This window comes from Rattus norvegicus, chromosome 20, assembly GCF_036323735.1.
Source record: "Rattus norvegicus strain BN/NHsdMcwi chromosome 20, GRCr8, whole genome shotgun sequence".
In the NCBI taxonomy this organism is placed as follows: Eukaryota; Metazoa; Chordata; class Mammalia; order Rodentia; family Muridae; genus Rattus; species Rattus norvegicus.
In genome coordinates this window covers 36,067,247-36,090,739 of record NC_086038.1, presented here as the reverse complement: position 1 = coordinate 36,090,739, position 23,493 = coordinate 36,067,247, and the positions used below count along the sequence as shown (strand labels likewise).

General features: G+C 40.2%; 1 protein-coding gene across 9 annotated transcripts in view; it reads left to right on the top strand.

Annotated features, from left to right (window-relative positions):
• Window positions 1–23,493, top strand: part of Tbc1d32 (TBC1 domain family, member 32) — a 230,881-nt gene that overhangs the window by 42,422 nt on the left and 164,966 nt on the right. For all 9 annotated transcript variants that reach the window (XM_039099304.2, XM_039099306.2, XM_063279629.1 and 6 more), the window contains 5 exons: window positions 2,175–2,234; window positions 6,790–6,880; window positions 15,957–16,097; window positions 19,109–19,201; window positions 21,728–21,870. In XM_039099304.2, coding sequence (XP_038955232.1) covers window positions 2,175–2,234; window positions 6,790–6,880; window positions 15,957–16,097; window positions 19,109–19,201; window positions 21,728–21,870 — 528 coding nt within the window. The remainder of the gene's footprint in view (window positions 1–2,174; window positions 2,235–6,789; window positions 6,881–15,956; window positions 16,098–19,108; window positions 19,202–21,727; window positions 21,871–23,493) is intronic.

The window sequence follows — 23,493 nt, the reverse complement described above, 5'->3', positions numbered from 1 at the left end:
AAAGATGCTAATCATCATGAATCTAAAAGCCTCAAAGATTTAAATAGATGTTGCAGGCCATGAGGTTTCAGGCTCACTTTTCTTGGGTGTAGGGGACAATCCCTAGAATCAGTTGCTGTTTGCTGCTTCCTGAACCTGGGCTGGGAGTTTCCACTGAAGCTTATGACAGCCCCAGACTGAAAGTCTTGTTAAAGCAGTCCTTAGACTGTCACCACTGTCAAATGATGCGGAGGAATGGACTCCTCTTGTAGCAGTAGCCGCAGCAATACAGACTTCTGTGCTGATGTCTTTGTCTCTTTCACCCATCCACCCCGCTCTAGGTTTTTGTCTCAATAGAGCAGAGACAGGGATGGGGACCTGCCATGAGCACTGACCCCCTCATGTAGCACTCAGCAGGGCAGTTTGATGATTGCCTAGCTGCCCTTGCCTTTCGATGTGGATAGGATATATGCCCCAGTAATTAGAACATAACTCTTATCTCTAGTGCTAACCCCTTATATTACCCATGTAGTAGTGTCTGATGAATTTTTAAATTTATTATGTTAATTAAATCAATTGAATTAATTAGCCTGAATCCTTTGTACCCCAGATCTGATAATTTTAATTTTCTCAAGAATGAAACTAGCTTTATTAAAGACAATATGCAAAAAATGTAGCAGCACATTAAGGAAAATCCTACACAACACAGGGATAACCCTTAAGTCCTGGGTTTATATAGATTTATATTTGCATGATATATATTAATATTAACAAAATTATATTAACAAAAATGAAATTATATTCTAATAAATGTAAAGCTTTTTAACTTAACTACAGTGAGTACACTGTCGCTGTCTTCAGACACACCAGAAGAAGGCATCAGGTCCCATTACAGATGGTTGTGAGCCACCATGTGGTTGCTGGGATTTGAACTCAGGACCTCTGGAAGAGCAGTCGGTGCTCTTAACCTCTGAGCCATCTCTCCAGCCCAACCTTTGGTTTTCAGTGCATAAGTGAATGAGGTAGATTACAAAAGTAAACACCACAGAACATTATCAAGGCAACAGAAATTTTGCTTCTTCTTCTGTATCCTTTGAGTCCATGGTTAGGGTTCACAGACATACTGCGTTACAGACCAGGCAGTAAGTATTTGTAGCTTTGGGGACTGGGCAGTTTTGTGGCATTTCAATAAATGATAAGAGTTGGAGGGAGTTTCAACAAGATATATAGTGAGTGGATTTGGTTTGAGGGTTCTAATCTGCTGATCCTGCTGATCAGGATTAAATAAGATTTCTTTTTGAGACCTGTGTGTAAACCAGGTTGATCTTGTATTCACTGTGTAGTGGAAACTGGACTTGCACTTGGTTCTCTCATCTTCATTGCCAAAGCACTGGGGATTATCAGTGGAAGTAGTTCACTTAAACACCAGTATGTTTATGTTTCCTTTATTAATACTGAGAAAGGAATTAATGATTTGTTTTGAAACATTTACGCCAAAGGGTTTAAAAAAATTACAGGGTTTTGATGAACTTTGAATGAAATCACCACTGTCTAGTGAATTAAAAATTCTATTACCAGAATTCTAATGGATCTAAAATCATGTTTTAATTATTTTATTGTTTTTAGATTAAGTGAAAGAACTAATTTAAACATTAAAGCTGCCTGGTATAATTTAGCTGAAATAGCTATGGTTTTCCCTTGCTTTGTATTATGTATGTATGTATGTATGTATGTATGTATGTATGTATGTATTCCAATTCCTTTTACTTTCGGTCCTAAGGAAATAAAGCCATTTTGGGCATAGCCATTTATTTAAAAATGATACTCACATAAGGTGACAAAGATGCTGTCTTGTTAGAGTGTCTCACCTTTGTACAATTCTGTGCAGGTGGTCAGTATACAATTGGTGGTCTGGTCTCCCTCTTGTGTCCCTATCTTTCCCTTGAATCTTGTGCTGGTATGAATTGGTTTCCTTAGCTCTAACTTGTCCCTAAATGACCTACACCATTTTTATGTAATTAGCATTCCTGTGATGACTATGCTTGTCATTCATTGCACTTAGGAAAACCTGCTTGGCGTTGATTATGATAGTTTACACCCTAGTTATGGTGTGGTTTATGATATTGTAAACAATGGTGGAAGTCGATTTTAAATGACACACCTTTCACATTAAATGCGTTTCTCTTTACTTTTAGCATGCATATTACAGCAGAACTGCAGTACTAAGACTTCTTGAAAAGAAATATAAGTGTCTGGTAAGCTCCACATCTGTTTTTATGATGAGAAATCGTATTACACAGAGACATGTGATGCGGTGCCTTCAATATGCAAAGCTGAGTGGCAGTGATTAATAGTGGGCAATGAAGCAATCCCATTTGCTGTGACCGGAAACCACCATTCTATGAGATGTACAGAGATAAAAGCTGAGTCTCAAGGTGCAAGAAGGGAAGCAGTTAGCAAATTGGCCGTATTTTTTAGTACCGACATGTGATTTGACTTGGGTCAGTTGTTACTAAGGGAGTCACTTCTATAAAATATACCAATATACTCTAGTGACAGTTCATGAAAAAGACTCTGTCAGAAATGTTTCTGTGTTTGCAAAAGTTGCTCTAAATGATACCAAATAGAGATGGATATTATAAATGTCTTATCCCCCCTCAAAAAAAACAAGCCCCCAAACCTGTGTTTATTGCCATTATGCAACAATGTATAAGGATACGGAAAGAAATTGAAAAGAAATCAGTAAACCATAATACTTGACAAGTATGAAAACATAAATTAGAAAGAGTTGAAGAAGGTAGTGATTACAGTGTAGGTATTGAGGCAGAACCTCGACTCTAGACGGTGTTAGGAGGCAGGACAAAACAAAATGACCAGAAAGACAGGTTCCACTAAAAAGCAAAAGAAACACATAGACGCAGAGACTCATGCACTTTCACACACAGAAATGTTATAAAAGCAGCTGTAAGAAAACAAAACAGAACAAAAAAAACCAAACCAAAATTAAAAAAAAAAACCCTCCAAAAATACCATTGTGTTTGTTTTGGGGAGGAGTCAGCTTTGAAAGATTAGCAACCAAAACTTTGTTTGTTTTGTGTTGGTCAACTATTTCTGGGCATGGGGCCTGCCCTTAAGTGTTATTTATGTACCCAATGATAAAACTCTTTTTTCCTTTGTGAATGGTTATCAATTGGGGATAGCTTCTGGGTTAGGGATAGAGGCGTGTGTCCACATTCCCTCTCAGCGTTGGGACTCTGGCTTATTGTAGGCCCCGTGCTCTGCCATAGTCTCCGTGAGGTTTTATGCGCATCAGTCATGTTGTGTCTACAAGGTCTTGGTCCCTTGGTGTCTTCCCTCTCCGCTGACTTTTACAATCTTCACGTCTCTTCTTCTGCAGAGTCCCCAGAGCCCTGAGGGGAGGAGTTTGATGGAGACCTCCCCTTTAGGATTAAGTGTTCCAAGGGCTCTCACTCCCTGGTCTCTGGTTTATCTGGTCTCAGGAGTTTGGCCACTCAAGCTGTGTTAGGTATGGGTTCCATCTTATAGACTGGGCCTTAAATCCAGTCAAATATTGATTTCTGTCCTAGTTAGGGTTACTATTGCTTGGATTAAATATCACGATCATAAGCAACTTGGGCAGGAAAGGGCTTATTTCACTCACAGATCTATATAATAATTAATCATCAAAAGCAGTGAGAGCAAGAACTCTACAGGGTAGGAACCCAGAGTCTAAAGCTGATGCAGAAGCCATGGAACAGTGTGCTCACTGGACTGCTCCTCATGGATTACTCAGTGTGTTCTTATAAAACCCAGGAACACCAGCCCAGAGATGGCACTAACCACAATGGGCTGTGCTGTTCAGTTCACCATTGATCACTAAGAAAATGCCTTACATTCAGATCTAATGGAGGCATTTTCTCAATTGTGGTTCCCTTTCTGATGTCAAGTTGACGTAAAACTAGCTAGTGCAGTCAGGAAAGGGGCTGTTTGGCTTAGTCTTCCACAGCCTTGTTCATAATAAAGGAAGTCAGGACAGGACCTCAGATAGGGCAGCAACCTGGATTTAGGAGCTGATGCAGAAGCCACGGAGCAATACTGCTTACTGGCTTGCTTCTCATGGCTTGCTTTCTTACAGAAGACTACTAGCTCAGTGGTGACATTACCCAAAAGGGGCTAATTAAGAAACTTACTAATTAAGAAAATGACCTACGGGCTGGGGATTTAGCTCAGTGGTAGAGTGCTTGCCTAGGAAGCGCAAGGCCCTGGGTTCGGTTCCCAGCTCCGAAAAAAAGAACCAAAAAAAAAAAAAAAAAAAAAAAGAAAATGACCTACAGGGTTGACAACAGCCCATTCTCATGAAGGCATTTTCTCAGTTGAGGCTACCTCCTCCACGATGCCTCTAGCTTGTGTCAAGTTGACAGGAAACCAGACAGCATGGTTACTCCTCCAACTTTTGTGCCACTGTTGCCCCAGCATATCTTGCATGCAGGTCAGCATTGTGGATCAAAGGGTTTGTAGCTGGCTTGGTGTTTACCCTCCTTCTCTCATATGTGTGCACAGTACCTTCCAGTACCTTGAACACTACTCAGTTGGGTTGAAGGCTGTAGGTAGGCACCAGCTTGAATTCTTCATGCTCAGTGAATTATGTGGGTGCTGTCTTCAGCAACAGGGCCTTGCCATCAGTGTGTGGAGAACAGACAATAGTTTTGGCAGTAGTGTGTGGTTTTGGGGGTTCCAGGGGACCCTTTGCCCAATAATTCAATTAGATGTATCCCATTCCTGGCACTGGAAATTTCATTTGGTCGTGAGGTATGTTTAGTTGGGGTTTCCTCTCTCCTGTTCGGTGGTGATTCTAATTATATTTCTCTTGTGTGTGTACAAGCTTCTACTGTAGTGGGTTTTCATATGAACACTCAAATGGCCCTCAGTTTTAGTTTCCCTCCCTGCCTCCTCTTCCTTACCCACTTCTATCTCCCGCTTTTCATTTTATCCTCTTTTTCCAGGGTCCCTTGCCCTCCATTCATCAATAACTATTCATTCTATTTTCCTTTCCTGTGGAACACAATCTTCCCTTCTCCATAGTGCCTTACTCTGTACGTACTCTGTGGTTGTACAAATTGTACCCTGCTTATCGAAGACTTAAAAGCTAACATCCACATTAAGTAACTTTTGTATTTTGGGGTCTGGGCTACCCTACTCAGGATGATTTTTCTAGCTCTATCCAATTAACTGTGAATTTCCTGATTTCAAGCAACTGCTATTTTAGATCACTTTGGGTGACAGTCTCATTTTGTTGGAAAATGTGTTGAGAGTTGGACTACAGTGTAGCGTTAACGCACCAAAGGAACAGTTAAGAGGCTGGAAAGTAAACAAAAAAAAAAAAATGATGGAAGTGTAAGTTAAGACAGTGCCAGCAAATTGGGTAAAAAGATGGTTCGGGAATGCCATATTTAGGAGGCAGGATTTAGAGACCGTGGCTTTTGAATGGGCAACCAGCAGAGCCTTGGATAATGGAATGATTGACCCCTTAGCTGAGGAAAGTGACACAGTAGGAGGAGAACATTTCCTGGGGAAGTTGATGGTGCTTAGATGCGGTCGGTTTGGGTGCATAGACTGTGATATACACACTTCACCAGGCATAGGTCTGGACCTCAGAAGTGTGAGTTAGGCAAGGCATAAGTGGAGAAAGACTCTCAGGACGACCTGGGGACTTGATTTTCTGGGACGATGCCCAGGACCTTGCAGTTGTACTTCAGGCTGTCAGGCTTTACAACAAAAAGAGAGAGGATGGAGTAAAAGAGAAGACGTGTTCAGAGGCCTAAGGACCACGAAAGGGTAGGTCCTAGCTGTCTGTTTCCATTTGGGTCCCTGCAGGCCAGTTTACATCTTGCAGGATTACCTCGTGATAAGATGAGTGACATTGTCTATGGAGAGGTCCTTTAGAGCCTCCGTGCCTAGATTATCTGACTGGGGTCAGACTATTGATCTGGGGTCTCAGATGAGTAGATGGAAAGCAGATGCGCAGTGTGAACATCTGTATTTGTGGAAACTGTTTAGGTATATGGAAAGCCTTCTTACCATTCTTACAAAGACTAACCAAACGAAACGGCAATGCCGGAAAAAGACCCTCCATGTGACCATAGCCGCGCCCCAAGTAGCATGGCCTTGTTCCAGCACCTTACACCGCTTGGAACGATCTGTAATTGAGTCCCTTATGCTATGTGCCTCTAGGTTTTCAGTTCTTATTCCTTTAATGTACTCTAGCTATCCCCACCATTTGAGACTGGTCACCGAAAATGTCACCAAAGTCAATTCCCATCAGCCTTTATCTTACTGAGGGCATCTAGTTTGTTCTGAAATTATAAGGCAGATTATAGAACTGACTTATAGAACTAAAAGGAATAGGAAGTATGTCTGTAGGTCAGGGGAGAGGGCCCAGTGGTTAAGGGCATTGGTTGCTCTTATAGAGGACGCAGGATCGCTTCTAGCACCCACATGGCAGCCCACAACCACCTGTAACTCCATTTTAAGGGATATAGTGCCCTGTTCTGGCCTCTTGACACCTGAGTGCATATGGTGCCCAAAAACATACACATAAATAAAATAAATAATATAAATAAATAAAACTTAAGGAGAAGTATGTCTGTGATGAAGGGGGTGGACATCGCTGCTGGGAAGAATGGAGACATGAAAAATGAGACCTTCGGGGGCACATATCATTAGACTTTTAATAGCTTTGATTGACGTTTAATGTTTTGGAAACACAGACTATGTATTTCTGGAATTAACCAGTTATTATTTCTTTCTCAGATAACTACAGCCGTTCAGCAGTGTGTTCAGTACTTAGAATTATGTGAGACTATGAAAGCTGATGAAATTTTGGGACATTCAAAGCATTGTGGTAAGCACTGTTTGTTCTATTACAAGTATCAAAATGGCTAACTTTCTTATTAAAAACAGCCTAGTAATGGCTTAAAATTAAAAAAAAAACTTATTTAAATTTTTTATTGTATTCATTGAATATAATACTGTTTGGGTTTTTTTTTGTTATTTTATTTATTTACATTTCAAATGTTATTTTCCTTCTCAGACTCCCCTCTGCAACCACCTATCCCATTTCCCCTCCCCTTTGCCTCTAAAAGGTTGCTCCCCAACCCTCCCACTCCCACCTCACCCCTCTAGCATCTCTCTAGGCTGGAACATCAAGCTTCCACAGGACCAAGGGCTTCCCTTCCCATTGATGCTAGATAAAGCAGTCGTCTGTGACATATGGACCCATCCATGTGTACTCTTTGGTTGGTGGTTTAGTCCCTGGGAGCTCTGGTGAGGTCTGGTTGGTTGATATTGTTGTTCTTCCTATGGGATTGCAATCGCCTTCAGCTCCTTCAGTTCATCCCCTAACTGTTTCATTGGGGTCCCCAGACTCAGTCCAACCTTTATCTACATCCATTTTAGTCAGATGCTGGCTGAGCCTCTAAGAGGTAAGCCATACCAGATGCACTCTGGGAGTACTTCTTGGCATAGTGTTGAGGACTAGTGTGTGTAGATGGGATAGATCCCAACGTGGGGTAACCTCTGAATGGCCTCTCCTTTAGTCTCTGCTCCATGTTTTGTCCACATGTTTCCTTTAGACAAGAATAATTCTGGGTTAAAATTTTTGAGATGGGTCGTTGGCCCCATCATCCCTGAGTTGGGGACCGTGCCTATCTACTGAAAGTGGTCTCTTCTCCCCTCTGTTGGGTATTTCAGCTAACATCATCCCCGTTGGGTCTTGGGAGCCTCTTGCTCCCCTGGGGTCTGGGACTTTCTAGTGGTTCCCCTTGTTCCCCAACTCCTACTACCATATATTTCTATTCATTTTCCTGACCCTCTGGACTTCTCTCCTGTTTCTTCCCATATAAATAGATTTTTAAATGTACATTTATTTGAAGCAGTGAGCATATTTTCACACTTACCATATTTTCCCCTTCCTTACTTCCCATCCCATTCTCCTTTATTCCTCTAGACAGTTTGGCCTCTACGTTAATATCATATATATGACACGATATATTAAATATATATCATAATTATTATCATATATAATTAATTACACATATAATGCAATTTCACAGGTATATATGTGTATTTTTATATATATGATTTATATGTATATAGAAGTGATTTTATGTGTATGAAATGAAGGAATTAAAATTTAGAAAAGACATATTTGTCTGATAGTAGCTTAATTTCTTTGTTAAAAATATTTTATTAGATATAGTTCTTTACTTACATTTCAGATGTTATTCCCCTTCCTGGTTTTCCTGTACATAAGCCCCCATCCTCTACCCTCCCCCTCTTCCATATGGGTATTCCCCCCATACATCCCTCTTACTGCCCCCCAAATCCCATATTCCTCTGCACTGGGGGTCCAACCTCGGCAGGACCAAGGGCTTCCCCTTCCACTGGTGCCCAACAAGGCTATTCTCTGCTACATATGCAGTTGGAGCCCTGGGTCAGTCCATGTATAGTCTTTCAGTAGTGGTTTAGTCCCTGGAAGCTCTAGTTGGTTGGCATTGTTGTTCTTATTGGGTTGCAAACTCCTTCAACTCTTTCAATCCTTCCTCTAATTCCCCGCAAGGGGGTCCTGTTCTCAGTTCAGTGGTTTGCTGCTAGTATTGACCTCTGTATTAGACATGCTCTGTATGTGTCTCTCAGGAGAGATCTATCCAGTCCCTTTCAGCATGCATTTTTTAGCTTCATCAATCTTATCTAGTTTTGGTGGCTGTATATATATGGGCCATATGTGGGGCAGACTCTGAATGGCAATTCCTTGAGTTGCTGCTCTAAACTTTGCTTCCATATCTCTTCCTATGGATATGTTTCCCCCCTTTTAAGAAGGAGTGGGAGCATCTGCATTTTGGCCATCCTCCTTCTTGAGCTTCCTGTGGTCTGCGGATTGCATCTTGGGTAATTTGAACTTTTTGGCTATCCACTTATCAATGAGTGCATACCAAGTGTGTTTTTCTGTGAGTTACCTCATTCAGGATGATATTTTCTAGTTCATTCCCTTTGCCTATGAATTTCATGAAGTCATTGTTTTTGATAGCTGAGTAATACTCCATTGTGTAGATGTATCACATTTTTTGAATCCATTCCTCTGTTGAAGGGCATCTGGGTTCTTTCCAGCTTCTGGCTATTATAAAAAAAAGGCTGCTATGAACATAGTGGAGCACGTGTCTTTTTTATATGTTGGGGCATCTTTTGGGTATATGCCCAAGAGAGGTATAGCTGGATCCTCAGGTAGTTCAATGTCCAATTTTCTGAGGATCCTCCAGACTGATCTCCAGAATGGTTGTACCAGTTTGCAATCCCACCAACAATGGAGGAGTGTTCCTCTTCCTCCACATCCTTGCCAGCATCTGCTGTTACCTGAGTTTTTGATCTTAGCCATTCTGATTGGTGTGAGGTGGAATCTCAGGGTTGTTTTTGATTTGCATTTCCCTGATGACTAAAGATGTTGAACATTTCTTTAGGTGCTTTTTGGGCATTCAATAATCCTCAGCTGAGAATGTTTTGTTTAGCTCTGTACCCCATTTTTAAAAATAGGGTTATTTAGCTCTCTGGAGTTTAACTTCTTGAGTTCTTTGTATATTTTGGATATAAGCCCTCTATCATATGTAGGATTGGTAAAGATCTTTTCCCAATCTGTTGGTTGCCGTTTTGTCCTAATGACAGTATCTTTTGCCTTACAGAAGCTTTGCAGTTTTGTGAATTCCCATTTGTCGATTCTTGATCTTAGAGCATGAGCCTTTGGTGTTTTGTTCAAGAAATTCTCCCCAGTGCCCATGTGTTCGAGACTCTTCCTCACATTTTCTTCTATTAGTTTGAGTGTATCTGGTTTGATGTGGCGATCCTTGATCCACTTGGACTTAAGCTTTGTATATGGTGATAAGAATGGATCGATCTGCATTCTTCTACATGCTGACCTACAGTTGAACCAGCACCATTTGTTGAAAATGCTATCTTTCTTCCATCGGATGGTTTTAGCTCCTTTGTCAAAGATCAAGTGACCATAGGTGTGTGGGTTCATTTCTGGGTCTTGAATTCTGTTCTACTGATCTACCTGCCTGTTTCTGTACCAATACCATGCAATTTTTATGACTATTGTTCTGTAATATTACTTGAAGTGAGACACACACACATACCACACACACACACACACACACAGACACACACACACACACACACACACACACACACACACACTTTCAGGTTGAAAGATAAAGATGTAGTTTCATCTTGTACACAAAGATACCAATTGAACAGTCTGTTTTCTCCAATGTTGTTGTATTTGTGTTTGTTCAAATTGTCTTGGAACCATGAGGTTCTGTTACTTTGGTCCTAGAGGATAAATCGAAATAAGGTTCCTCCAGACTCACTATTTTTGATAAGAATTGCTTTGACTCTCTGGGGTCTTCATACTCCAATGTGAATTTTGAGATTGCTTTTAAGTATTTCTGTGACACATGATGCTAGAAATTTTTTTGTTCATTCAGTTTATATCCCAATATCAGGCCCCTCTCCTCCCAGTACCCCGTAACATCAACCTCTCCTCATTTACCCTCCTCTTCTTCTTTGAGAGGTATCACTCTTCTAGGTATCACTTCTCATCCTTTCTTGCTACCCCCTCTGACCCCCAGCTAGGTTGCTGCAGGACTAGTTACAGTATCTCCATTGAGGCCAGACAAAAGCAGTCTATTTAGGGAAGCTATCCACAGTCAGGCAGGCAACAGATTCAGGGAGAGCCCCTGTTCCTGTTGTTGGCGACTAAGCTGCTCCCCTGTTACATATGTGCAGAGACCCTAGGTCCAGCCCATGCTTACTCTTTGGTTAGTGATTCAGTCTCTGGGAGTCCCCAAGGGTCCAGGTTAGTTGACTCTGTTGTTCTTGCTGTGAAGTCCTTGTCCTCTTCGACTCCTTCAATCCTTCTGCTCCTTCATAAAAGTCTTCGAGCTCCATCTAATGTTTGGCTGTGGGTCTCAGCATCTCTTTCCATTGGGTGCTGGGTTCAGCCTCTCAAAGGATGGTTATGTTAGGCTCCTGTTTGCAAGCATAACAAAGTATCATGAATAGTGTGAGGGGTTGGTTCTTATGAATGAGATGGGTCTCAAGTTGAGGACGTCATTGGTTGGCCATTTCCAGAGTCTTTGCTCTATGTTTGTGCGGGCACATCTTGTGGGCTTGGCACACATTTAATTGACTGTTTTGTGGGCGAGTTGCTATCCTTCCCTCCATCAGAAGTCTTGTTTGGCTATAGGAAGTGGCCACTTCAGTATCCATATCCCCCCACTACTAGGAGTCTCAGCTAGAGTTCTCCCATAAACTACCCTGGGGCCCTCCCCATTCTAGGTCCCTGGTATGTCCTAGAGATTGTCCCCTGGCCATTACTCCCCTTTTCTCACTACTTCTGATCCCCCACCCCCACCTCACTCTGCTCCCCATCCCCTCTCCCATCCAGTTCTCTCCTTCCATTCACCTCTGATATCTATTTTGATTCTTCTTCTAAGAGGAATTTAATTATCCTCCCTTTTCCATTGCATGGTTTTGGCTTTTTTGTCAAAAATCAAGTGCTTGTAGGTATGCCAGTTTATTTCTGGGTCTTGATTTGATTCCCTTGATTACCCTGTCTGTTTCTATACCAATACCATGCAGATTTTATTGCTGTTGCTCTGTAGTACAGCTTGACATCAGAGATAGTGAGACCTCCAGAAGTTCTTTTATCATTTAGGATTGTTTTACTACTCTAGGTTTTTTGGTTTTCCATATGAAGTTGAGAATTGTTTTGTTCATATGTTAAGCATCGTGTTGGAATTCATATGGAGATTGCATTGAATCTGTAGATTGCTTTTTGTAAGATGGCCATTTTAATTGTGTTAATCCTATTCGTCCACAAGCATGGGAGATCGTTCCATCTTCCGATATCTTCCTTAATTTCTTTCTTCAGAGACTTGAAGTTCTTGTCATATAGGTCGTTCACTCACTTGGTTAGAGTTACAAAAATACATATTATTTGTGGCTTTTGTGAAGGGTATTGTCTCTCTCTAATGTCATTCTTAGCCTTTTTACTGCTTGTATAAAGGAAGGCTAATAATTTTTTTTTAGTTAATTTTGAATCCAGCCACCTTGCTGAAGGTGTTAGTCAGCTGTAGGAGTTCTCTGGTAGAATTTTTTGTGTTACTTATGTGTACTATCATATCATCTGCTAATAGTGACACTTTGACTTCTTCCTTTCCAATTTGTCTTTTTTTGATCTCCTTTAGTTGTCTTAATTCTCTAGTGAGAATTTCAAGTCGTATATTGAAGAGATGGGGGAGAGTGCACAGCCTTGTGTTGTCCCTGATTTTAGTGAAAATGCTTTAACTCCATTTAATTTGATGTGGGACATTAGCTTGCTTCATATTACCTTTGTTGTGTTCAGGTATGCACTTGTGTTCCTGTTCTCTCCAATATTTTTATCATGAAGAGGTGGCAGATTTTATCAAATGCTTTTTTGGCATGTAGTAAGATGATTGTGTGTGTGTGTGTGTGTGTGTGTGTGTGTGTGTGTGTGTGTGTGTTTTGTTTTTTGCTTCTTGAGTTTTCCACAGGCCTCCATGGGAAGCAGTATACTTTTGGGTTCCTACAAGGTTCCTTGGGAATAAAGAGTGAGCCAAGAGATAGACAATGGAGTTCAGGGAAGCACATGCAACACTCCTCTGCGGGCGGTGTCCCAAGTGGACTCTACTGTAAAGGGCTGGCTGGAGTAGTGCTCCAAGATAGTTAATCTTAGGGCCCGAATGCTTCCTTGGGAAACGGGTTGCTCTTGGGATCTTGCAGGCTTCTGGTGTCCAAACTACTAATCTTCGTCTCACTAATTGTATTGTTTTCCATTTTCGTGATATTAATTTCTGCTCTAACCCTATTTTTTCCTTTCTGTTTATCAATTTTCAATTTTGCTCATCATTGGTTTTCCAAAGTCCTCAGCTGTGCCATTATTTATCTGATATTTGTCTGGTTTGCTAGCAGTGGCATCTGTAGTTACAAGTTTTCTTCTTAGAACTACTCTTGTACATTAGAGCTATTCCTTTGTTATGTTTCAGTGACAACTTGCCAGTTGTTGATAGCAGGATAAGATCATTTTCATATAATTTGTATATTACATGAAATATATAATTTCAGTGGTTTGAATACACTTGGCCTCAGGAGTGGCACTACTAGAAGTGGTCTTGTTGGAGGAAGTGTGTCACTTAGGGGATGGGCTTTCAGAGACCCTCCTCCTAGCTGCCTAGAAGTCAGTCTTCTCTTGTTTGCCTTCTGAACAAGATGTAGAACTCTTAGCTCCTTTACCACCCTGACTGCCTGGATGCTGCCATGTTCCCGCCTTGATGGTAATGGACTGAACCTCTGAAACTGTAAGCCAGCCTTAATTAAATGTCCTTTATAAGAGTTGTCCTTTATAAGGTCATGGTGTCACTGCAATGGAAATCCGAACACATTCACACACACACACACACACACACACACACACACACACACACACACACACACGCATGCATGTATGCACGCATGCACACATGCACAAGGATGTGTACAGTGACTTTCAGAAACACATCTGTCTTTGAAATGAATATATAGCCATGCTTGTTATATGGCCCACCTCAGTTATGTTCTTGATTCTAATGTCTGACTTGTCCTGAGTTTAAGAACACACCACCTTTCCCCTCTGCCACTGTGTCGCTCATTAGTCAGGTACTTTAGAGCTTTGGTGACAGCAAGAGCTGCACAAAATGCAGATCGTTTACTCCGGATGCCCACTCCCACCCTGTGTTTTTCCCTGCCAGTTTTCGTTATGCGCCTCATAACTTGGTTCCTCCTTCCATGTGTGATCTGTTCTTCTTAAGCTTCTGTGAGAACCAGTGCTTTTATCATCTATTTCTGCCTGTTGTCTCATCCACAGTGACTGCACTAGTAGATGTATTAGTTATTACAAAGTAGTGACCGTTATCTTCGAGCTTTAACATTTTACTCTGCATCACCCATTTTTCTTTTTCTGTAAATAATCTTTTAAAAAACTTATTTACTATTTTTATGTTCATTGGTGTTTTGTCTGAGTTCCCTGTTCCCTGTCTGTCTCTCCATGTGTGTGAGGGGGTCATCCTGGAATTGGAGTTCCGGACAGTTGTGGGCTGCCATGTGGGTGCTGGGAATTGAACCCGGGTCCTCTGGAAGAACAGCCAGTGCTTCTAACTGCTGAGCCATCCCTCCAGCCCCGCATCACCTGATTTTCAAGCCATCTTTCTTACATTTTATAGATTAAGCTGTTAATCTGTTACATTTTTGATCCTGTTATTGTTACTTTTCTAGTCAGCTATTTCAAGAATATGAACATACTTTATAATTTATCCTTGGGTAAATCTTAAACTGAAAGCAATGAAAAATCTTCAAAGATAAATAATTGATTTTTTTTAAAACTGGTGTATGTAGCAGATGAGAAGTCACAAAAAGTCCTATTTTACCTTTCATCATAAATTTGTGTTACTTGACAGATGTTTTAACTTTTTTAATTTGTTGATGTTAGAAGTAATCAAGCAATGCTTATCTGATTATGCTGGTCAGGGCTCCAGGGTCCAGTATTCCAAGAGAAATGGAGACCAGATGGGTTCTCTTGTGGTATTTCACTGGAGGCAAGGATAATATCAGGATCTTGGCGAAAGGCTATTCATGGAGTTCAGAGTCCAACTTCAGATACTGTTCCTTTTGGACTGTCTGCCTTTCTTGAGACAGGATCTCTCTCACTGGGTTAACATTTGCTGAACTGGCTTAGCTGGAAGGCCAAGGACCCTCGGTAGCATGCTGTGTTCACTTTTCCTATGCTGGGATTAGTATAAGTGTGTGCCACTATGTCTTGTTATTGTTGTTTGTTTTATTCTGTGTTTAATGTGTTCTTGGGATGAAACTCAATTTCTTGTTCTTTCAAAGTAAGCAGTTTTTTGACCTAGTTATATCCCTATTCCTCTGAATAGTTCTAAAGTTTAGTGAATAAACACCTTGTAAAACTAATGCTCAATACTCCTGAAACATATGGGTGAGAGATAAATAAATGGAGGATATATTGGATTATACTTATTAGAAATTCTAATTTTTGTTGCAAAAACATTTGTAATTAGTATGACCTACTGTATATATTATAGGCTGAATATTCCTTAATCAAAATACTTGGGAACACAACTGTGTCAAATGTATTTCAGAGTTCATGAAATATGAGAATATGCTGGCTTTTTATATGGTTGCTCCAGTTTTATTTCTGTTGCTATGACAAATGGCAGCAGATGGGAGGAAAGAATTTATTTGCTTGATGATTCCAGGTTATAGTTCATTATAATGGGGAAGTTAAGAAACTTAAAATACCACATCCACAATTAATTATATAGAGAGAATAAAAACATATATTCTTGCTTTTTTGCTCCTAAGCTCTTTTATATTATTCTGGACCCCCTGTCTAGGGCATCATACCACCCACAATGGCTGGGGTCTTTGTATATCAGTTAGAAATCAAAATAAGCACACATTTCTCATCAACTCGCTTCCTATTGGTTTCCAGGTTGTTTAAGTTTACAGTTAAAACCTGCACAGTGGTTGATAAAATGAAACACTTTTTCTGTTGACTTGTTCACACTTTTTTTTTTAAGTCTGTCTTTAGTGATGGATAACTCCAGCAATATGCTGATATTTTTAGGTTGAACACTGGCAACAGTAGTTACTAATTTTATAATGAATAATTTCCCTCCAATTTATTATAAATGGTCATAAGAAATACTAATAAAAATAACTTTAAAATTTCTACCAGTTGATTCTCCACTATAAACGATATTAGGTTTGGTTTTCAGGTAGGGGTGAAGTCAAATGTTGTGAAATATAAGATTATTAAAATAGACGTTCTTGTTCATTTCTCTTTTAAGGAAACAAGCAAAAAAATTTCTACTACTCGGGCCAAGAATTGCAATACATTTATTTCATCCACTCACTGTGCCTTTTAGGAAGATTGCTGATCTATACACAAGGCAGGAAATTATTCCCCATAAAGCTGAAGAACAGAAAAGGTAAGTGGGATTAGAACCAAAGAGTAGGAAAAGGCATGAGAGGGTTAACACGCACAGGTTCACATTTATAAACTTGGCTTGGTATCTGTCTTGGTCACTGTTCTATCACTGTGACGAGACACCATGACCAAGGCAACTCTTTTTTTTTTTTTTTTTTTTGGTCTTTTTTTCGGAGCTGGGGACCGATCCCAGGGCCTTGTGCTTCCTAGGCAAGCGCTCTACCACTGAGCTAAATCCCCAACCCCGACCAAGGCAACTCTTATGCAAGGAAGCATTTAGCTGGGGCTGCCTTGCAGTTTCTGAGGGTTAGAGTTGGGGCTGCCTTGCAGTTTCCGAGGGTTAGTTCATTTTCCTCATGGCTGGGCGTGTGGTATTGCACGGGCACGGTGCTTGAGAAGTACTTGAGAGTTTTACATCCTGACACACAGGCAGCAGAAAGAGAAAGACGCTGGGCTTGGATTGGACGTTTGAAACTCCAAAGCTCATTATTGATGACTTCCTCCAATAAGGCCAGACCTCCTAGTCCTCATCAAGCAGTGCCACTCCCTGATGACCAAGCAGTCAAGCCAATGGGCCTATAGGGTCATGCTTATGCACACTTCCACAGGATCGTCTATGGGACCACATTACTTTGTTCTTCATTGCTGTAATAAAACACTGTGACCTAAAGCAACTTGATGGTGAGAGGCTTCACTCCATCTTATAGCATATAGTTCACCATGAGGGAAGTCTGGGAAGGAATTGAGAACGGAAACCTGGAGAATACAGGAACCTGAAGCAGAGGCCAGGGAGGATTGCGTCTCTGTATCCCATGACCAAAGCAAGTTGGGGAGGAGAGTCCATTTCACCTTAAAGCTTCTAAGTCCATCACTGAGGAAAGCCATGGCGGGAACTCAGGGCAGGAGCCTGGAGACAGGAACCTGGAGACAGGAATTGATGCAGAGGCCATGGAGGATTGTTGATTATTGATTTGCTCCTTATAACTTGCGCAGTCTGCATTTTTATAGAACTCAGGACCACCAGTGCAGGAGTGACATATCCAGAAAGAACTGGTCTAGCCCACATTAAAAAAAAAAAAAGAAAAGAAAAGAAGAGAAAATGCCCTTTAGGTTTGCTTACAGTCTGATCGTATGGAGGCATTTTCTCAGCTGAGGTTTCCTCCTCTCAGGTGACTGCAGCTTGTGTCAAGTAAATGTAAAAACATAGGACGACACTGGGGAGCATATTATATCACGAATAACTACATTGTTTTTTTTATCTAGTCTCACTTATTTTAGCAAATAGAGATCAGTTATTGTCCAAGATGTTATATCTCTACTAAGAACACACTGTAGAGCAGAGTTCATCCAACCCTCTGAAAATCAACAGTAAATATTATGGCCTTGGTGGATAATATGCCATGTTTATGGTCATGCAGGAAAGTCAACATAGTTTGCCTAAAGCTTGGCTCTTGGCTGCCATGTGGGGAGTTGGATCATATTAGTCCCAGCACTAATAAAGGCACTTAAATTGTGTAGTCTGTTCCCTGTGCCTAACCTTTTTCTATAATATAATATTATCATTTATTCTGAACACCAAGTTTGCTTTTGGGACTTCAAAATTTTGATAGGTACTGGGCAGAGGACATCTATGTTCTCACCTTCCCTATAGGACCTCGGGCATTGTATCTCCTGTGAGATTTTTCTGGAGTAATGAATGCATTCTTCATGACTACCTTGGGAGAGGCTCTCATGAGCTTGTGCCTGGTTTGTTCTGGATTTTGTCTTCTGTAACCTTTGTTTTTGATTTTGCTTTGCACAGTCTTATTATAATGTGTCATGTGAACTTGATTATAGGTCTTCCAATTCAGTCAAAGCTGAATGTGGTTCCAGGTCCTCTGATACATTTTAAAAGTGGAAAATCCATTCTTAGCTTGTCAGCCTTATCATAAGAACTGGAGTTTATTGATATTGCTTCAGAGTCTATTCATTGTGATGCTCTTGTCTAGTTGTTTTATTTGCTCTAATTTATTTTAGCTCCTTGAGAACTGACAGGGCATTATGTCTTGTCTTATAATGTTCAAGGCTCTGTCATACAGTTTAAGACAGAGTGGGGACATCATGAGCTCTTCAGTTAAGGAGGTATTTCATGTGGTATTGCTGGCTTTTACAAAACTACAAAGACTAGTGTATAGATTTGATATTTTTATAGGTATTCAACTTTACACGTCTCTCATCTATAATAAATTAGCATTTAATATTATTTTTAATGACTCTATTTGCTCTATAAACAATCACAGCTCATTTCACAATTGAGTTTGAGAATAACAGAAACCAGCAATCAACTTGTAATTATATAGTTTTTCCAGAATGTTTTAATAAAGGAGTCTATATCAAGCCTTGGTGAACTGTACCTGTGGGCCTAACTTGATCTTCCATCGGGTTGGTGCCCTTGTGAGCTAAGCTTGTATTTTAACTGTTAAATAGACTATTTTGTGCCATGTGGAAATGAATGCTAAATACTCCTAGTTTATTTGGCAAGCCATTATACTCATTATTTATTTGTTGACTGTGCATGGATATCTGCACTACAATTACTAACTTTGGTCTTTGTGATAGAGATGGTCTGGGCACAAAGCTTAAATTACTTAATACCTAGTCTGTGATGGGAAAAAGTGCTGACCATATTCTGCTGTACTAAAAATCTCAGCAAAACTAATATATGATGATGAATTTTACTTATCATAACTGAATTGACTTAAATAACCCTAGCGAGTCTCATGTATCTGTTGTGGATTTGCATGATCTGCTCCAAACGGATAGCAGAACTGTGCCTGCGCACAGCAAGACTCTGAGACAGGAGCTGCCTTCTAACTGTGCTCTGTTCTGGAGTGATGTGTTTTGGTTCATAGCTTGTGTCTGCCTGGGTTTACATAGAAATTATGATACAATTTTATAGGCAAGTGGAATGTAGTTACATATTTTTTAGGTTGTAAGCACGCTACAAATTACTTCTTTTTTTCTTTTGTAAAGATTCAGTTTCCCTCACAAATCTGCTGGTTTTGTTTACTCAACTTATCTATTATTCACCAAGTTGTCGAAAGATGGCGCCCGTCGTGTATTCAGGTAAATGCCTCCTCCCTAATTGGTTGGTTGATTGATTAACTGTGGAGGATATTCAACTCCTGATCCATCTATTTTAAATGGAGAAAAAGAAATAATCAAAAATGTTTGAGTATTCTCTTGTCTAGATGTTTGATTACTTACATATTTTGGTAAATGTGTTAAGGCTCTGTATTACTTGTAAGACGTTACATTGGTTCTGAAATAAGCCATAGAATTTAATTTTGTTCATAGATGTTTTAAGACATTTCTAACCTACTAATATTTTAATTTAGAGTCAGTTTGGCTAAGAATCTTAATGTTTTCTCAATATCAAGATGTTCTCAAGTGATATCAGGAGAAATTTGATTGATTGATGTTCTCTCTTTTTGGTACTTTTTGCCCTGTGTGTCTCTAAGGTGTTTTGATCAGCTTGTTGCTTTTGGCTTGTCCTACTTAGGGCTTTACTGTTGTAATGATGAAACACCATGACCAAAGCAACTTGGGGAGGAAAAGGATCATTTGGCTTACACTTTCATTTCACTGTTTATTATTGGAGGACAGGGCAGGAATCCAGAGGCAGGAGCTGATGCAGGGGCCAAGGCTGTTTGCTGCTTACTGTCTTGATCATCAGGCTTTCCTCAGTCTGTTTTCTTATAGAACCCAGGACCACCTACTGGGTGGTGGCTCTCCCCGCAGTGGGCTGGGCCCTCCCCCATCAATCATTCATTAAGAGAATGCTCTAATGGCCTGTCTGTCACTTGATCTTATTGAGGCATTCCCCCAATCGAAGTATCTCCTCTTGAGATCATTCTCTAGCTTATGTCAAGTTGACATAAAGCTAGGCAGCACAACTAAACTCTTGCCAACTTGATACAGAAACAGAACACTATTAAGCAACAATGTCTGCTTTCTCATCCATTCCCAATAGCTTACATTAATAAGATCATCAGAATGTTACAGTATTCCAAATTTTAAAAGTACCACAGTCTTTACAAATTCAAACACTTAAAAATTTAGTATCTTTAAGAGAGCCAGTCTGTTTTTTCAGACCCAAAATCTTTTAAAATTTGGCATCTCTCAACGTGCCTCCTGTCAAGTCAAAAATAAATGCTTTCTTTCTTCAACAGGGAAGAACTAGGGTCCAGTCACATTTTTCAAATCCAAAAATTCAGTTGTTTTCAGGATCTTCTTTGTTAAGTGTAAAATAAAAGAGACTCTCTTCATGTTTTATTATAAATTGGCATTTGCTCCTATGTGTGTTAACCAGTTTGTAAAAATGTTTTAAATTATTGCCATTTAAAATAACTTCTCCTTTTCTTTTGTATGTCAATAAAAATCTTCAAAGTAAAACAGAAATAAGAATGCAGACCATAGTCTTTTAAAGTTGGGAAATAGCTTGGAAATGTTAGCACAAATTCTGAGAGAAACTGGAGGAAGAGAAGAAAATGGATTAGTCATAGAATGTATATGTCAGCCAGAAGGATTTTCCTATGTGGTTATAATAGTGTACTGTTCTTAATGTGATTCCAAGACCTTGTCTGTCTGTACAGTATTTATACAGTAGAGTAGTAGCTTAAGGTCCCTGCCACATGCTTCGACAGCATCGTTTAGATTGAAAATGATCTTCCCTTGTTAAAGGCACTTAGTATTGTGGCTTACTGTCTAGGCAGCTGTCTCTGTTCCTCAGACCGCTTTAGTTAGTGCGATGCTCAGTAGGCATTTACGTCTCTCATGTCAATGGATAAGAACGCATTGATGGTATTTGTCATGGTGAACAAAGTTTCTCATCTGGAACTGAATGAAAAGTCACGAAATCCTTCTGGTCAGGTGTGAACTTGAGTCAGCATGCTTACGGAAGGACGACTAGTGTAATATTAATTAAAAACCTTGTCAGTTTTATACTGTTTCTAGGGCACTCATGTGATATTTGTGTAAGGAGGTTAGATTAAGGATCTAATCAGATTAATCAAATAAAGTATCTAATCAGAAAGTCACATTTATTTCAGTGGCCATTCCCACCACGTTCCACTGTTCACCCTTTTGGTTTTCTGACTCACGTTTTGAAGGATTATCTTGCCAATGCCTCTACTGTCTCTTGTGGTCATGCAGTGTTACATCTTCTGGAGGCATCTACCCTTTGGTGTCTTCCTTTTACTTATAGTTTAATCTAAATGTTTCATTCAGTTTCCTACTAATCTCATGTGCCCAAGTACATTAAGAAAAGGAACAACAGTGGATGAAATGAACTTGTTTTCTGAGAGCCTAAAAGTTGAATCTTCTTCCAACCATATCTTCAGTAACAAAGTGTGATTTGGCGTCTAACTGAAAAATGTTTTATCTTTTGTATGTTAAAATTAGCTTGAAGAGATAGTAAGATAAATGAGATAAGTTTCAATTTATAATTCTCATATTCTGGGCTTTAGTTATATGACTTTTTTTAAAAACACTCAAACTCCCTTCGACCTTTGTGGAATACCAGCCAGTGCACAGCAAGAAGCAGAAGTAGGCAGTGTTTTGACTTTCTGCTTTGTTCTCTCTGGTTCTAAGAGAATTATTCTCCTGCGAGCATGGTGACTGATGTTCTGCGGATGCTGTGCGACCAGAAGGAATGTGCAGTTGAGTGCTTATACAACAGCACTGTGACCGAGGCCCTTCTCCAGCCCATTCAGAACCTGATGAAAGGCACTGCGGTGAGGCCCAAGGAGGAAGAGGCGCTCCAGTGGCTAGTACTGGTCAACAGCCAGGGGCTCTGCATTTCTCACGTGCTTGCGATATTTTCTGACAAATATTTCTTACATGTAGTTTTTGGATTTTTGCTCCTGAGGATCTTTATTTGCTAACTCATACTTTATGCAGTTATTTGATTTCTTAGTTGTAATGGATGATAGGAATGTATACTCACAGACCACATTTGATTTTATTTTTCTGATCAAACTCAGTTCTGTTGGTGGGAAAAACTTAGAAAAAAGTCATCCTATTTGGAAGCTATTTGTCTTGTGAGTGTAATAAATCTTGTGTGTGTCTTACATATTCTAATGACAGTTTTATAGCTTTTGGAAATATGGTTATATTCCTGAAGAGTCAGCTCTGCCAGTAGGGAGAAATGAGGGAAAAAGACGCTGTGCGCGGCCCCAGAGCTGAGCAGCCATGCTGTCGTCAGTGCAGTTAGTGCTTCCTGTGCGAGAGACTTTCACCAGAGGGTAAACTGAGGTTGAAGGAGGTGGCCTGTTCCACCTTAGACAGCCGAAATGTGGTGATGTCGGTGTCCTCACCAGGACTGCTGTATGTCTAACACAGGCCACCACTTTTCTGGCGTAACCTTTGGGGCAGTGACTTTAGAGTGCACACAAAGCTCGGGGTTAAAACGCCTTTCACCTGCTCTGTAGCGTCTTTGCCTGTTCTTCCTCCCTCCTGGGTCAAACCACACTGCACTGGGCTACAAATACCTTGTGCATTGTTGTTGGCTGCATTTATCTATCTATCTATCTATCTATCTATCTATCTATCTATCTATCTATCTATCTATCTATATCTATCATCTATCTGGGATAGTATTCCCATGCTGTGCTGTGTATGCAGGGTTCAAACTTGGGCCATCAAGCTTGGTGGTCGATGCTGTCTTACTGGCTCTGAATTATTCCTTTTTAAATATATGACACACAGTAGCTCCCTAATACCTAATTTATGATAATTAGCATCATCTTTGAAGCCACTGCTCCCTCAGTGCTCTGAGTGGGTGTTACCAGTACAGAAAACACTAAGGCATGCTCATGCCTTTAAGGTCACTGTAATCACCTTGTAAAGAGGAGATACTTACCATGATCCACAGAAAGTTCTAAAGCAAAACTGTTTGTACGACAGGCACAGATATAAGAATGCATTAATATATATGACACATTTTAGATACAGGTGTCAAGAAAAGTAGTTTGTATGAAAACTGATTATCTAATTGAGTTGGATGGATGGATAGTCCCCTGTGTGTGTGTGTGTGCGCGCACGTGTATCTATATCTATTTTCTGTGTACACACAGTACACACACACATGAATATGATGTACATAAGTACATACATAAGAACACACATGAGTATAATTTCTTTTCGTGGGACAGGGTCTTCAGATATAGTTTAGACAGACCTGAGATTCAATCCTCCTGCCCCATTTAGTTTCTGAGTGCTGGAATTATTATAGATATATATGTGTGACCAATTAACTCAAGAAGATAGCTTAAAGGAGAAAAGGTTTGACATCTAATTCCCAATTTCAGATATGTGGAGTCATGTAGTGACCTACTACTATATTAGTGCTCTGTACT